At 35.6% G+C, this 13,466-nt stretch overlaps 1 protein-coding gene across 5 annotated transcripts in view; it reads right to left on the bottom strand.

Moving 5' to 3' along the window:
• Positions 1-12,250, bottom strand: part of PTPRO (protein tyrosine phosphatase receptor type O) — a 129,618-nt gene extending 117,368 nt beyond the window's left edge. For 4 of the 5 annotated variants that reach the window (XR_013179572.1, XM_077170185.1, XM_077170184.1 and 1 more), the window contains exons 1-2: positions 12,161-12,250; positions 2,169-2,247 (exon numbers count right to left, since the gene is read on the bottom strand). Coding sequence is in view for 3 of the 5 variants with exons in the window: in XM_077170185.1 (XP_077026300.1) it covers positions 2,169-2,171 (3 nt within the window). In the remaining 2 variants the exon portion in view is untranslated. The remainder of the gene's footprint in view (positions 1-2,168; positions 2,248-12,160) is intronic. The other variant, XM_077170186.1, reaches the window with a different exon arrangement.
• Positions 12,251-13,466: the final 1,216 nt, after the last annotated feature.

The raw sequence follows: 13,466 nt of genomic DNA, 5'->3' as shown, positions 1-13,466 counted from the left end.
ATGACTCCCAACTAAATAAGCCAAGCCCTTGATCCTATAGCTTGCCCCTATGAAACTTATTTCTGTAATGACAAAGCTAGGTCTGCTTGTATTATGCCTAAGAGTCACCCCCAGAGAGCTTCTTTTGTTACTCAAATGTGGTCTCTCTCTTTAAGTCAACTCTGCAAATAAACACATTGCCCAACCCCACATGGGACATGACTCCCAGAGGTGCAATCTCTGGCAATGTGGGACATGACTCCCAAGGATGAGACTGGCCCTAGTACCTTGGGATTCAGAATGCCTTCTTGACCAAAAGGGGGAAAAGAAATGGACCAAAATAAAGCTGCAGTGGCTAAGAGATTTCAAATAGAGTTGAGAGGTCATTCTGGAGGTTACTCTTATGCAAGCTTCACCTAGATATCACAAACTACCACAGTATGCCAAGCCCCAGCCAACAGTATTCCTGAAAATCCTAGGCTCTAAGTCTCTATAAAAGTTTTTCTTAGTAAGTTTATTTTTTCCCTGAAAATTGAGAGGAAGATAAAATGAGAGGGAGGATGTGCAACTGAGAAATTAGGATGTAATAAATGGCTGTGACTACTGACTCATTATATAGATATTTCTTTTCAGTGTCTACAGTTTTATAATAGCCAGAAGGAGGTAACTGAAGTTGTTGAACTGTAATCCAATAAAAGCATGAGGAAAGGGGTATAGGGTGCATGGGGTTTTCTTTGTTCTCCTTATTTCTTTTCTGGTGTAATGAAAATGTTCTAAAAATGACCATGGTGATGAATGCACAACTATGTGATGGTACTGTGAATCACTGATTGTATACTTTGGGTGGACTGTATGGTGTGTGAATATATCGCAATAAAATCTCATTTAAAAAAAAAGTAATTCATTCTATATTGCCAGTGATTCAGGTGGAAATATGAGGCTAGCTCATAGTAGTAGAAAAGAGAGAAGATAGCGAAAGAGTGTACAGAAAGCACTTAATATGTTGGTGCATATTTGGAGATCATGTCTTACCCTCTCTGCCTTTCCCTTTTCTTCCCTTTAGAATATGTTCCTGTGAGTTCTGTTTTAGGTATGACCATTTTAAGTTCCTCTCAGATAATAATTGTACAGTTTGGAGAAAACAACATGAGAAAAAATATGGGCATACATATTGTGGAGAACAGTTGACACTTGGAAGAAGGTACTAGCACAGAGTGAGTTATTTTTTATTTTATTTATTCATATGCTCATTCATTCATTGTGTCATCTATTCATCCATTCTTATGGTTTATTGACTTAGGGCAGAGGCTGTAGTCAGCTCCACGTGAGGTAACTAAACCTCGAGATAAAAATCCCATAGTCTTTTTACCTCGAAGCAGAAGATGATAGAATTTGGGCAACTCCAGGTGCTAAAAAGTGAGTGGGAATCCTGGAAAGGAGAGGACCAAAGGGAGAGAGCCCTACTTTCTTCCCAAATTTCAGGCAGACCATTGGATTATGCATGTGCCAAGCAAACAAAATAGACCAGCTATAGCTAAAAGAATTGTACTAGGATTTGAGCAGCCACCCAAGTGAAGGAGTTGGTTGTTTGCATCTAACCAAGATAATTTCCTGCTAAAATAAAAATATCAACTAATCAGAAAAATATGATAGTTTCCATAGTCTCTACAACATGAGATTCACAATATTTAGGGTAGAATCCAAAATTAATCAATATAAAATGAAACAAGAAAATGTGATACATTTTCATGAGAAAAGACAATAAAGTCTAACTCTGAGGATTCAGATGTTGGATTTAGCAAACCAGTACTTTAAATCAATGATTGTAACTATGTGCAATGATGTTAAAAAGTATGCTAATAATGAATGAAAAGATAAGAAATCTCCCAAGAGAAATAGAAATCTTTAAAAAAAAAAAAAAAGAGGAAATTTTATAACTGAAAATAGTTCTGGGTTCAATTCCAAAGATCTTCTTATTCATTTGTTATTAATCAAGAGGTTCCTTGCATTGTAATGTAGTAAAGCTAACAAGACATGTTTAGTTTAGTCCTCAGTCTTTGTTCCCAGATAGTGTTCTGGTAAAGAATGCAATCATGTAACTAAAAGGAATTTAAAATAACTATAATCCTTTAGAAATATCTTGATGACCCAAGAGCTCCAGCAATTAAAAACCCCAATTTTTCTCTTACCATAGGCCCTTCTCTGTTTACTCCTCTCCCTATAAATTCTACCTCTTCTTCTCTTCATATTCTGCTTCCTTAGAATTCTCTAAAGACAAACATAAGATATGGTCTAGAAAAGCAGGAATTTTCTCATTGAACACAAAAGGATCATGTAGGAGGAAAGGAGAAAGTAATAACATTCATGTGTTATTCATTGATTTGTTGCACTGTCATTTCCTTTATCAAATAACTCATTTTTGGACCTTCAGCCTCTGATCCTTACTCTATTTGTTTTGCCCAATCAGAGTGCAGAATGTTAACTAAATTCTATTAATGGCTAAGCATTAATTTAAAATAAGTATAAATGATATTTCCTTATCAAGTTGACCTGTGTGTGTATGTGTAAAGTGATAGTACATTATATGTGATAATGATTGATTGTTTCCTGGCTTCCAATATGGACTCAGGATGGAATCTCTGCAGAACATTTAATTTGAGGGGTCAAACAAAATATGCTTGGTGACAGAATTCAACCTGGCATTTTAAGTGGAAAAAAACAAAACAAAACTGAGTGTATACTCTCAAGAGATGTGCAAAAATTCTTATGTGATATGTAGGATAATAATAATAGTCATTTTATATATCAAATATTTCCTTATTACTCCCCCAAACTTCATTCCCACTGAGTTATTACCAATTCACAAAGAAGATATTGAGGCTAAAAATAACTAAATGTGTTTCTCAATCCACTCTATTATTATGCAGAAGAGCTAACCCTCAAGCTCTATAACTCCAAATTTTGTTACTTTTATACTAGAATTCCCAGACTATAAGATCCTGAAGCCAAAATGATTTCCAAAATACTACCTTTTATATCTGTACTCAATAGATGGTACATTACCACAGCATAACAGTGACTCATTCCTACAGATTATGCTTGGCAGATGCTCAAAAAATGTGGTTAAAAAAATAAAGCAGAAATTTTGGAGATGGGCAGACGTGTTCAAATCCCACTTAAGTGATAGTCTCTAATTTTAATCATGTGAACTTCAGGTGCTTTAGGTAAATAATGGAAATACTGAAACATATTGTGACTGTTTTTTATGGGGGAATAAATGAGATTATATGTTTAAATTACCTAGTCCAGCACCTGATATTTAATTGTTACTAGTAAATTTATATTCTATACATTCTCAGTGATTTTCTTTGGGACATGGCAATTTTAGAAGCTGTATTTTTTAGGCCACTAATGCCATGATTCATCATGGTTATGTACTTCAATAATCATTTTGACTTTCAGGCTATCACCAGTAATTAGAATTACTCTTTGTTTTGGCATCATGAACAAGACCAGCCAGTATTTATTTCTCTATTATGTCTGTGTATGACTGCCCTGGCTAATTTTGACTGAAGGTTACCATGGAAACGGTTTCTAGGACCTACTGTGATAAGAAGATTAGAGACCTATGAAGGTGTGAATGGCTGGTGATTGATTGGAGAGAAGATGGATTCCCAACCTAACAGTCACAAAATACATTTGTTCTCAATAGTTCAAAGACTGGGCAAAGACTAAAAATATACAGTATTCTTCCAGATTAATGTGTTATAAAAAAATACAGGTCCTGACACGTTAATTTTGCCTATGGAGCAAGTGCTACTTTTCATAACATGGACCAGTGGCAAACATAATTTTGCCTGAATTTTAAAAATTTCCCATCCCTCTTTTCTATTCTTACAAATATTTATAGTATCAAAATAGTTTTACCTCAGGTTCAGGGATTGCACAGAAAGAAGACTGAGGACTAGGAAGCTCAGTAAATAGCTTCCTCCACAGAAAGAAAAAAAAGAGTGAGCTGGAAAAGGGATTGGAACTGACCAGTAGTAACTGGTGAGCCAAGGTGGACATTTATATCAACAATGGTAATGCCAGACAAGGGAGAAGCTGATGAGAATTCAGCTCTTGTAAGTGAAAACTCAAACCAGTGACTAATTCCCCATTTCTGGACCTATGACACTGTCTTTGAAAATGGCTGTGGAAACATGGCCCAGATTCTAAGAGCAGCTGGCTAGGGCCAGGGCAGGCTGAAGAAAACATCATCCTCCAAAAATTTGGGTTGAAGATTGAGGTTAGTCTTGGGGATCTGAGGGAGCAGTGTAGACAGGTTTTGGTCCTCCTGGCAGGAGCAGCTTCGGGCCACCCAAAAATGTAAAGAAGGAAGTAAAGAACCTGTTAATCCCTTTCATTAGTTTTCTTTCCTTCGTGTGTGGTGGTTTCTTGGTCTGGAAGATGCCTAAGAATGCCACCCCAAGTTTTGGCCCTCTTGGCAGGAGCAGCTTCAGGCCCTAACCAGCATCTACCAGGAAATAGAGCCAGGTTTTTAAAAATTTATCTATTTTCTTTCTCTTAATTTTGTGGACTGATAGATCCCTGAGGAACCGGCACAAATGCTGGCTTAAGTTTTGCCTTGATGGAAGCAGCTTCTAGCTTCCTACTGGCATCTATCTAGAGACTTGAAGAGTCAGTACAATGCTTTTTTCTTTTCAGAGTGTTTTGTTTATATATTAGTATTTATTTTTTATTGTTTCTAGTTCTTTTCTTTTATTTCTTTTTATGTTCTTTGTTCTTGTTGTGGCAGACTTAGGAGTAGGAGAACTAGATTTCCAGAGTTATCATGTCATAATACTCAAAATGTCCACTTCTCAACAAAAAATTACAAAAAAATACATAGACATGTATGGCCTGGTCACAGGTTAAAAAACGAATACAACAGAAACTCTCCTGGAGGAAGCTCAGTCTCTGGAATTATTAATCAAAGATCTTAGATCAATCCTTTTAAATAAGATTAAAGATCGAAAGGAAATCAGGAAAACAACATATAAGCAAAACAAGAATTTCAGTAATGAGTCAGAAATGATAAAGAAGAACCAAATGGAAATTCTGTAGCTGAAAATTATAGTAACTGAAATGAAAGATGCAACAGAGGTGCTCAACAGATTGGAGGCAGAAAAAAGGATCAGCAAACCTGAAGATAAGGCAATTGAAAATGTCTAGTCTGAGGAGCAGAAAGAAAAAATGAGAAAAGATGAACAAAGTCTGAGGAACCTGTGGTATAAGAAGTGTAAACAACATACCAAAACTTATGGGATGTAGTGAAGGCAAAGCTCAGAGGGATATTTATAACCATTAACTGAACACTTACATTAAAAAAGAAGAAATATATGAAATCAGTAACCTAACTTCACCTGTTGAGGAACTTGAAAAAGATCAAAGAATTCCCTAGGCTAGCAGAAGGAAGATAAATGAAGTAGAAAATAGAAAAACAATTGAGAAAATCAGCAAAACAAAAAGTCAGTTCTTTAAAAACATCAATAAAATTGATTAATCTTTAGCCACACTGCTAAAGAAATCAAAAGAGCAAATAACTAAAATCAGAAATGAAAATAGTGGTATCATTACTGACCTTACATAAATAAAAAAGGACTATAAGGGAATACTATGAACAAGTGTACCTGAACAAATTAGATAATTTAGATGAAATGGAAAAATTCACAAAAATTTTATGTATGTATATATGTAATTTGTGTATATATTCACACACAAATTATGTAAATTGATTCAAGAAGGAATGGAAAGCATCAGCAAAGTTATAACAAGTACAGAGTTTGAATCAACAATAAAAACTTTCCTCCAAAGAAAAGTTCAGGATCAGATGGTTTCACTAGTAAATTCCCCCAAAAACTTAAAGAAGTATTAACACCAACCCCTCTCCAACTCTTCCAAAACATTCAAGAGGAGGGGGCACTTCCTAATTCATTGCATGAAGTCCGCACTACCCTGTTATTAAAACTAATAAAAACATCAAAAGAAAATAAAATTACAGACCAAAAGATGTAATAATCCTTAGAAAAATACAAACAAAACAAATCCAACAGCATATTTTAAAAATATCCACTATGACCAAGTGGGATTTATTCCAAGATTGCAATGGTAGAAGTTCAACATATGAAAATGAATGTAATACATGTAATATGCCACACATAAATAGAACAAAAAAACCCACATCATTATTTAAATAGACTGAGAAAAGGTATTGGAAAAATCTAGCACCCTTCCTGATAAAAATATTCAGAAAACTAAGAATAGATGAGAACATTCTCATCATGATAAAGACCGTTTATGAAAAACTCATAGTTAACATCATACTCAATGATGAGAGACTTAAAGTCTTCCCATTAAGATTAGGAACAAGACAGAAGGCCCACTTTCACCTCTAAAATTCAATATTGTAACTAGAAGTTCTAGTCAGAGCAATTAGGCAAGCAAAAGAAATAAAATTTATCCAATTTTTAAAGGAAAAAGTAAATTTATCCTTATTTGCAGATGACATGATCTTATATATAGAAAGTCCAAAAGAATCCACAAGAAAACTACCAAAGCAAAAAACAATTTCAACAAAGATGTAGGGTACAAAATCAATGCACAAAAATCAACTGCATTTCTATAATCAGCACTGAATGATCTGAAGAAAAGTTAAAGAAAACAATTCCAGTTTAAATAGCATCTAAAGGAATAAGATATCTAGGAATAAATTTAACCAAGGCATAAAAGACTTGTACACTGCTGTTCTAGTTTGCTGGCTGCCAGAATGCAGCACACCAGAGACAGACTGGCTTTCATTAAAAGGGGATTTATTTAGTTAATATATAGTTCTTCAGAGGAAAGGTAGCTAACTTTCAATTGAGGTTCTTTCTTACATGGGAAGGCACAGGGCGATCTCTGCTGGCCTTCTCTCCAGGCCTGTGGGTTCCAACATCTTTCCCCAGGCTGATTCCTTTCTGCATCTCCGAAGGCCTGGACTGAGCTGCAAGTGCTGAGATGAGGTATGCTGAGCTGCTTTGGGCTGTGCTATGTTGAGCTCTCTCACTTAAGCACCACCCAATTAAATTAAACATCATTCATTACAGCAGGCACTCCTCTTAGCCAACTGCAGATGTAATCAGCAACAGATGAGGTTAATGTACCATTGGCTCATGTCCATAGCAACAAAACAAAGCACGTTCACCTGGCCAAGTTGACACCTGAACCTAACTACCACAACTGCAAACTACAAAACACTGCTAAAAGAAACTAAAGAAAACTTAATAAAGTGCAAGCCTTCCCATGCGCTTGGATTGGAAAACAATATTATTAAGAATCAATATTATCCAAAATGAGTAACAAATTTAATATAATCCTTATTAGAATTTTAGCAACATTTCTTTGCAGAGAAGAAAAAACTGGTCCTCAAATTCATATGGAACTGGAAGGGATCCTGGATAGCCAAAAGAGTTTTGAAAAAGAAGAACAAAATTGGAGGACTCAAACTTCTTGCTTTCATATTGCACTACAAAGCTACAATAATCAAAATGGTGTGGTACTGGCATAAAAGTAAACATACAGGCCAGTGGGACAGAACTGAAATTACAGAAATAGACCCACATATCTATGGCAAATTGATTTTGGTCAAAGGGTGCTAAAGAAATGTTGGTAAAGAATGTTCTGTTCAGTAAATGGCATTGAGAAAATTGGATATCCACATACAAAAGAATGATGTTAGACCCCTACCTCACATCATATGCAAACATTAACCAAAAATGGATCAAGGATCTACAAATAAAAGCAAAACATTTAGGTGATAACTTAGGGGCGTGATGAGGTAATGAACTCTTAGATATAACCCCAAAAGTAAGAACAACAAAAGAAACAATAGGTAACTTTGATTTTATCAAAAATAACTCTTATACTCAAAGGACATTATCAAGAAAGTGAAAAGATGACTTGCAGAATGGGAGAAAATAATTGCAAATCATGCATTGGATAAGAGCTTCATATACTCAATACATAAAGAACTTTTACAATGCAATAACAACAAAAAAGATAAGCAGGCTAACAAGCATATAAAAAGGTGCTCAACGTCATTAGTCATCAGGGAAATGCAAATCAAAAGCACAATGCAATACCATGTCATACTCACCCCACAAGGATGGCTATTACTTAAAAAACCATAAATTTACAAGTGTAGGAAAGGATGTGGAGAAATTTGAATTCTAGTGCATTGTTGGTGGGACTATAAAATGGTGCAGCCACTGTGGAAAGCATATGGTGATTCCTCAAAAAATTAAAGTAGAATTACCATACGACATGGCAATTCCACTTCTAGGTATACAACAAAAGAGAGTGAAAATCGGATCTCAAATAGATTCTTGTAAACTAACATTTATAGCAGAATTAGTCACAATAACAAAAAGTGGAAACAACCCAAGTGTCCATTAACAAATGAATGGATAAACAAAATATGGTACATAAACACCATGGAATATTATTTGGCCATAAGAAAGAATGAAGTTCTGAGACATGATCCAACACAGAAAAATCCTGAAACATTATACTTAGTGAAACACACAAGGCACATAAGGACAAATATTCTATGACATTTCTGGTAAGAGATATCTAGAAATAGAAAATCTGCAGATATAATTTAAAAAATGGCTTTACCTCAGAAAGATGCTTGTAACAATGAAGCTGCCTCACTTACCAAAAAAAAAAAAAAAAAAACAAATGTGAAAAATAATGGTGCTAATAATTTATTTTAAACTGGATGAACTCCATCAAATTTCCCCACCGGCATGAATTCTCTCTCCAATTGTGTCACCAGTTAGATACTTCCTTAAAAGAGCTATAAAAGAGGGCAGTTCACTTACCAAACACACAGTTTACAGCATATTTATGTGGGACCCTGCCGATCTTTTGTAAGCACTGCCCCTCAAAGCTCTACCTTCTGTCTTCTCCTCTATTCTTTGAGTTGTTAGTCACAGCCACAACAAAACTAGTCAGGCCTTTAATTAAATGGTTTCTTGTGCCCTCCACTATCACTGGGCTTCATAGTTCTTCCAGAAAATTGTTCCTCACAAACAGAATAAAGTCCAGGAGTTAGAAGAGATAAAGCACCATACTTTACATACACGCTTTGCTCAATATTCACCTCCAGATAGTTTTTTTAAAACACTGAATGCCTATTTTGGTATGCTTGGTGCTGAGGATATGATGGTTAAGAAAAGAAATTTTGTCCCTGTTCTAGTGGGATTAGGAGTCTGCAGCAAGGGACAATACATAATTTTAAATAATTACAAGTGAGAAAAGCATTGTTAAGAAATATATGATGATCAAATAGAACACAGTTGGGGATTAACCTAGAGTAAATGCTATTTAATCTGAGACCTAAGGGTTTACAGTCAGCCTGATGAAATTTGGAGGAAAAACAAGTATGAAGGAAGATTCAGGGGCTGGAGAAAATACAGTATATTTGAAAAACCAAAATAATATCAGAATGGCCAATGGTAGAGACAACTAGGTCACTAAAAACATTGGAAGCCCTGGTAAAAGAATTGAAATTTAATGCTAAAGAAAATGGGAAGCCACTTAAGGAAATTAAGAAGAAGCATGAAGCAATCAGATTTGTATTCTTCAATAAAAGGCAAATTTTATTATGTTAACTGCTAGCTCCAAAATTTCTGTTAGAAGGAACTTTTATTGGGAAAATATTTCATAATTAGCCAATGGGACAGAAGGGAACACACTGATGGTATCAGTAGTGGACCCCACCCAACAAAAACAAAAACCTGACTGACAGCCAGATGAGTATTCACGTGACAAAGGGTTTCATGGTTCTCCCAGAAAATTTTTCCTCAAAAACAGAATAAATTAAAGTCCAGAAGTTAAAAGAGGTAAAGTGCCATACTTTACTCCAAGGAATAAGGGGAGAGATGAGAGGGAAGGCGAAACAAAGAAACGTGGATAGGAGAATGAACAAGATGATATGATGCTGAGATGTAGAAGGGGGGATCAGCAAACGGATAACCTGGTTTACGAGAAGGCCAAAGGGAATTTTTTTTTTTTTTTTTTAGAAATCATTCCATTCTACATATGCAATCAGTAATTCTTAACATCATCACATAGATGCATGATCATCATTTCTTAGTACATTTGCATCGATTTAGGAAAAGAACTAGCAAAACAACAGAAAAAGATATAGAATGTTAATATAGAGAAAAAAACAAAAATAATAATAATAGTAAAAAAAAAAAGAAAAAAAAAGACAAACAAACAGACAGACAAAAAAAAAATAAAACCTATAGCTCAGATGCAGCTTCATTCAGTGTTTTAACATGATTACTTTACAATTAGGTATTATTGTGCTGTCCATTTTTGAGTTTTTGTATCTAGTCCTGTTGCACAGTCTGTATCCTTTCAGCTCCAATTACCCATTATCTTACCCTGTTTCTAGCTCCTGCTGGTCTGTTACCAATGACATATTCCAAGTTTATTCTCGAATGTCGGTTCACATCAGTGGGACCATACAGTATTTGTCCTTTAGTCCAAAGGGAATTTTAAAAATACCTAAAGTTCCATTTGAAGTTAGCATTATTGCATAAATACTTCTCATTCTGCCATGCCCGAGTCTTTACGAGAGTCAGCTATACTCACAAAGGCTTTGTGTGAATGGCTCTTTGTCGGAACTTGCTGAAGGCCCTGAGTTTCACATATAAGTGTTTTGGCACAGAAACAATTGTGGAAGTTGGTGCCTGAGGGCAGTGGAAATAATGAAAATGAAAGCTTCCACCAAATTAGCAAAAATCACAAAGGGGATTTGAAATTCCATCTGTATTGGAATGGGATTTAAAACCAGTTTTACTTAGGTATCAAGGGGCAGAAATATCTCTCCAGTTACAATAGGGAGAAGTGGATGGAGAGGGTAGGCAGAAGTTGTGATGGAAGTATTCTACGAAGGAAACAATGTTGGTGAGGTCCCAGGGTGGTTTCAGTAGAAAATTAGAGGGTATATTCCTCAAGCACAGTGACTGTGGGTTGTTGTTGGTTGTAGATGTACATTTTATGACCCCACAACCCCCATCGATATATATATATATATAAGACGACTGTAGTCAAAGAAAATATTGCCAGGGTAGGAAGAAGGGAGATATGTGTCATTAGTTCAGTTCATTTTGATCCATAATGAGCTTGAGATACCTGTGTGGCATCTAAGTGGAAATGCCAAGTAGGTAATGGGATATATGGATTCAGAATTCAGAAGAGAGGTCCAGACCTAATATTTGAAAATGATTGTCTCACAGGTGTAGTTGAAGCGTGGGAATCAAGGAGATACCATAGTATGGTAATGCTTCTATTATTAATAGAGCTTGCTTTTATTAATAATTTACTTTGTGCTAAGTTCTTTATAGGAATTACTTCACTTCATCTTAGCAACCCTAAGTAGTGGATAATATTATTTGCACTTTACAGTTGTAGCAATCGAGCCTTAAAGTAACACATCTAAGGTAGCATAGTTAAGTAGTGGGCATGACAGTTAAACCCATGTTCCTCTGATTCCAAAGCCTAAGCATTAACTTTGATGCTATCTTCTCCCTTAATTACTGCTACACTTTAGATTTATGCTCCAGATTATTTTTCACCTTATTCCTTGGCAGCCATGAGGCATGGGTGTCACTTTAAGGTCACTCATTTTTATTACACGAGGAATTAAAGGGCAAATGACTGCAGTGGAAAGAGTACTTATTTAAAGACAAATAGAGCTGGCACTGAATACCAGTTCATCACATACAGTTTAACCCTCTCTGAATCTCAGTTTTCCTATTGATAGAAGGGAAAATAAAACCTAACTTACAAGGTTGTTGTGAGGTTGAAATGAAAAATGCAGTTAAGTACTTGCCATATGTTATACCTTGTATAAACTTAGTATTACTTTTGTGGTTTAAAAAAGTGGAACTGCTCATTAGCTTTGTTGAAAGGTTTTCAGAATATCATAAAGAATCTAATAGAAAATAAAATAAATTTAGGTATCACTTAAATAAAACCCCTCATAATTATAAAAAAATCTCTAAAGGCATAATCCTATCATTTTTCAATGTGCGTTTTAAAGTATCAGTTATAGCTCATTGCTATTATTGAACTAGTGACAAACCTAATTCAGCCAGAAATTCACTTCTTCTTGTCCCATTAACATAGCCTCTGAACTTGTCTCACTCTCTTATACGTCTTCCCTTTTCAAAATACTGGTTTATGAAGAGTAACAGGATTATGACATAATAGAATCTTAATTAAAAAAACAAGATTCTGAAAACAACAGGATTATGAAGAGTAAGGAGCGTACAGTTCGGTGCAAAAAATCTTATTAGATTGTTAAACACAGAGAAATTATTTAGTCTCTTTGAGACTCAGTTTTCTCATCTGTAAAATGGGGATAATACTTCTCTCAACTTTACATTTGTAAGGACTATATTAGATAATATTTATAAATTACTTAGCACAGCCAGGCGCATTTTAGGTGCCCAATAAAGAAAACTTTAATTATGTGACTATTCTGTATTTTAAAACCTGGGGGGAAAATCACTGAGCTTCTCTTTCATTACCAAATAAAAACTAAATTCTTTAGCTTGGCACTCAAACCCCCCTGCAATCTGTAAACACCTTCCTGTCATAGATCATCTACTACAACTGTTTCATGAACTCCATGAACCCCATGAACCAGCCAATTTCACCAGTTTTCATATAACCCAGAGGCTCTCCTGCCTCTGTGGTTCTATGTATGTATTCCTTCTTCTTGTAATAGCCTTTGCTCCAGTTTGCATAACCAATCCTGCTTGTTGCTATGGCCCTAGTCACATATCATCTTTTCTGAGAAGTCTTTTCAATCACCCTAAAAGAATCAGTCTCTTTCTTTCCGTCATTCAACAACCACTGTTTTAGTTTGCTAGCTGCTGGAATGCAACACACCAGAGACGGATTGACTTTTAATAAAAGGGGATTTATTTCATTAGTTCTTCAGAGGAAAGGCAGCTAACTTTCAACTGAGATTCTTTCTTACTTAGGAAGGCACAGGGTGATCTCTGCTGGCCTTCTCTCCAGGCCTCTGGGTTCCAACAACTTTCCCCAGGGTGATTTCTTTCTGCATCACCAAAGCCTGGGCTGAGCTCTGAGTGCTGAGATGAGGTATGCTGAGCTGCTTGGGCTGTGCTATGTTGAACTCTCTCATTTAAGCACCAGCCAATTAAATCAAACATCATTCATTACAGCACGCACACCTCTTAGCTGACTGCAGATGTAATGAGTAAGAGATGAGGTTCAAGTACCATTGGCTCATGTCCACAGCAACAGAACTAGGTACCTTCACCTGGTCAAGCTGACAACTGAATCTAACTACCACACCCACTATCTAAATCTTTCTCAGAACATATCACTCTGTACATGGGAACATAAAAATTTAGTAC

The sequence above is a fragment of the Tamandua tetradactyla genome, chromosome 7 (assembly GCF_023851605.1).
Source record: "Tamandua tetradactyla isolate mTamTet1 chromosome 7, mTamTet1.pri, whole genome shotgun sequence".
Lineage (NCBI taxonomy): Eukaryota > Metazoa > Chordata > Mammalia > Pilosa > Myrmecophagidae > Tamandua > Tamandua tetradactyla.
The sequence above is the reverse complement of the archived record's forward strand: the minus strand, read 5'-3'. Positions and strand labels throughout refer to the sequence as shown.